The 1,475-nt window shown below is 49.2% G+C and overlaps 1 protein-coding gene across 1 annotated transcript; it reads left to right on the top strand.

Moving 5' to 3' along the window:
• Positions 1 to 683: 683 nt before the first annotated feature.
• On the top strand, positions 684 to 1,265 carry LOC129196909 (olfactory receptor 14A16-like; the record flags this gene model as incomplete). Its single annotated transcript, XM_054804877.1, has 1 exon — positions 684 to 1,265. A coding segment is annotated over one exon (582 nt), but the record flags the coding sequence as incomplete, so codon positions are not given.
• Positions 1,266 to 1,475: the final 210 nt, after the last annotated feature.

The following is a 1,475-nucleotide window of genomic DNA, read 5'->3' as shown; positions in this document are numbered from 1 at the left end:
TTGAACATTTCCATGAAGGGTGAATTGCACCTGACAGCCCTTGTGACCATCGGGGGTGTCAAGAACCAGCTCCTATGTACTCACTGCAGCAGGGCAGAGCTGACTCCTTGGCAGCACAGGGGCAGAGGTCCTGCTCCTCACAGCACACTCAGCCAGCACAAAGCAAAGAAATCCCCTGGAATTGGTAGAGGGGGTGCAATGTCTATGGAAACTGGAGTGGCTTTGCTCAGAGAAGTCTGTCACAATTTTCCCCTGTCTTTTCCTCCTTAGAACAATGCCCCCGTGTCAAGAACCAGCAAATGTCCAACTGCAGCTCCATCACTGAGTTCCTCCTCCTGGCATTCGCAGACACACAGGAGCTGCAGCTCTTGCACTTCTGGCTCTTCCTGGGCATCTACCTGGCTGCTCTCCTGGGCAATGGCCTCATCATCACTGCCATAGCCTGCGACCACCACCTCCACACCCCCATGTACTTCTTCCTCCTCAACCTCTCCATCCTCGACCTGGGCTCCATCTCCACCACTGTCCCTAAAGCCATGGCCAACTTAATCTGGGACAGCAGGGCCATCTCCTATGCAGGATGTGCTGCTCAGGTCTTTTTCTTTTTCTTTCTGATCTCAGCAGAATATTCCCTCCTCACAGTGATGGCCTATGACTGCTACGTTGCCATCTGCCTACCCCTGCACTACGGGACCCTCCTGGGCAGCAGAGCTTGTGTCCACATGGCAGCAGCTGCCTGGGGCAGTGGGTTTCTCAATGCTGTGCTGCACACGGCCAATACATTTTCAATTCCACTCTGCCATGGTAATGCTGTAGAACAGTTCTTCTGTGAAGTTCCCCAGATCCTCAAGCTCTCCTGCTCAGATGCCTACGTCAGGGAAGTTGGGCTTCTTATATTAAGTTGTTTTTTAGCACTTGGGTGTTTTGTTTTCATTGTGGTGTCCTATGTGCAGATCTTCAGGGCTGTGCTGAGGATCCCCTCTGAGCAGGGACGGCACAAAGCCTTTTCCATGTGCCTCCCTCACCTGGCTGTGGTCTCCCTGTCCATCAGCACTGGAATGTTTGCCTACCTGAAGCCCCCCTCCATCTCTTACCCATCCCTGGACCTGGTGGTGGCCGTTCTGTACTTGCTGGTACCTCCATCAGCGAACCCCCTCATCTACAGCATGAGGAACCAGGAGCTCAAGGGTGCAGTTCAGACACTGATGACTAGATGTTTTTCGGAAGCAATATACTGCCTGACATCTTCTCCATATCATTTTTAACATAACTCATTACAGGCCTAGTTTGTCTTTTATATGTTTTCTAGTTGTAGTTCTTGCTGATTTTGTTTTATTTTTCTTTTATTCTCTTGTGATAATGTTGTTTACAAAGAATGTTCATTATTCATACCAATTCTAATTCTTTATCCACCTGTTTAGTTAGACCCAAAGACAGTGTAAATTAATTTCCACAACCTCTGTGCATTAAAACAT

This window comes from Grus americana, chromosome 27 (genome assembly GCF_028858705.1).
Source record: "Grus americana isolate bGruAme1 chromosome 27, bGruAme1.mat, whole genome shotgun sequence".
Taxonomy (NCBI): Eukaryota; Metazoa; Chordata; class Aves; order Gruiformes; family Gruidae; genus Grus; species Grus americana.
The sequence above is the reverse complement of the archived record's forward strand: the minus strand, read 5'-3'. Positions and strand labels throughout refer to the sequence as shown.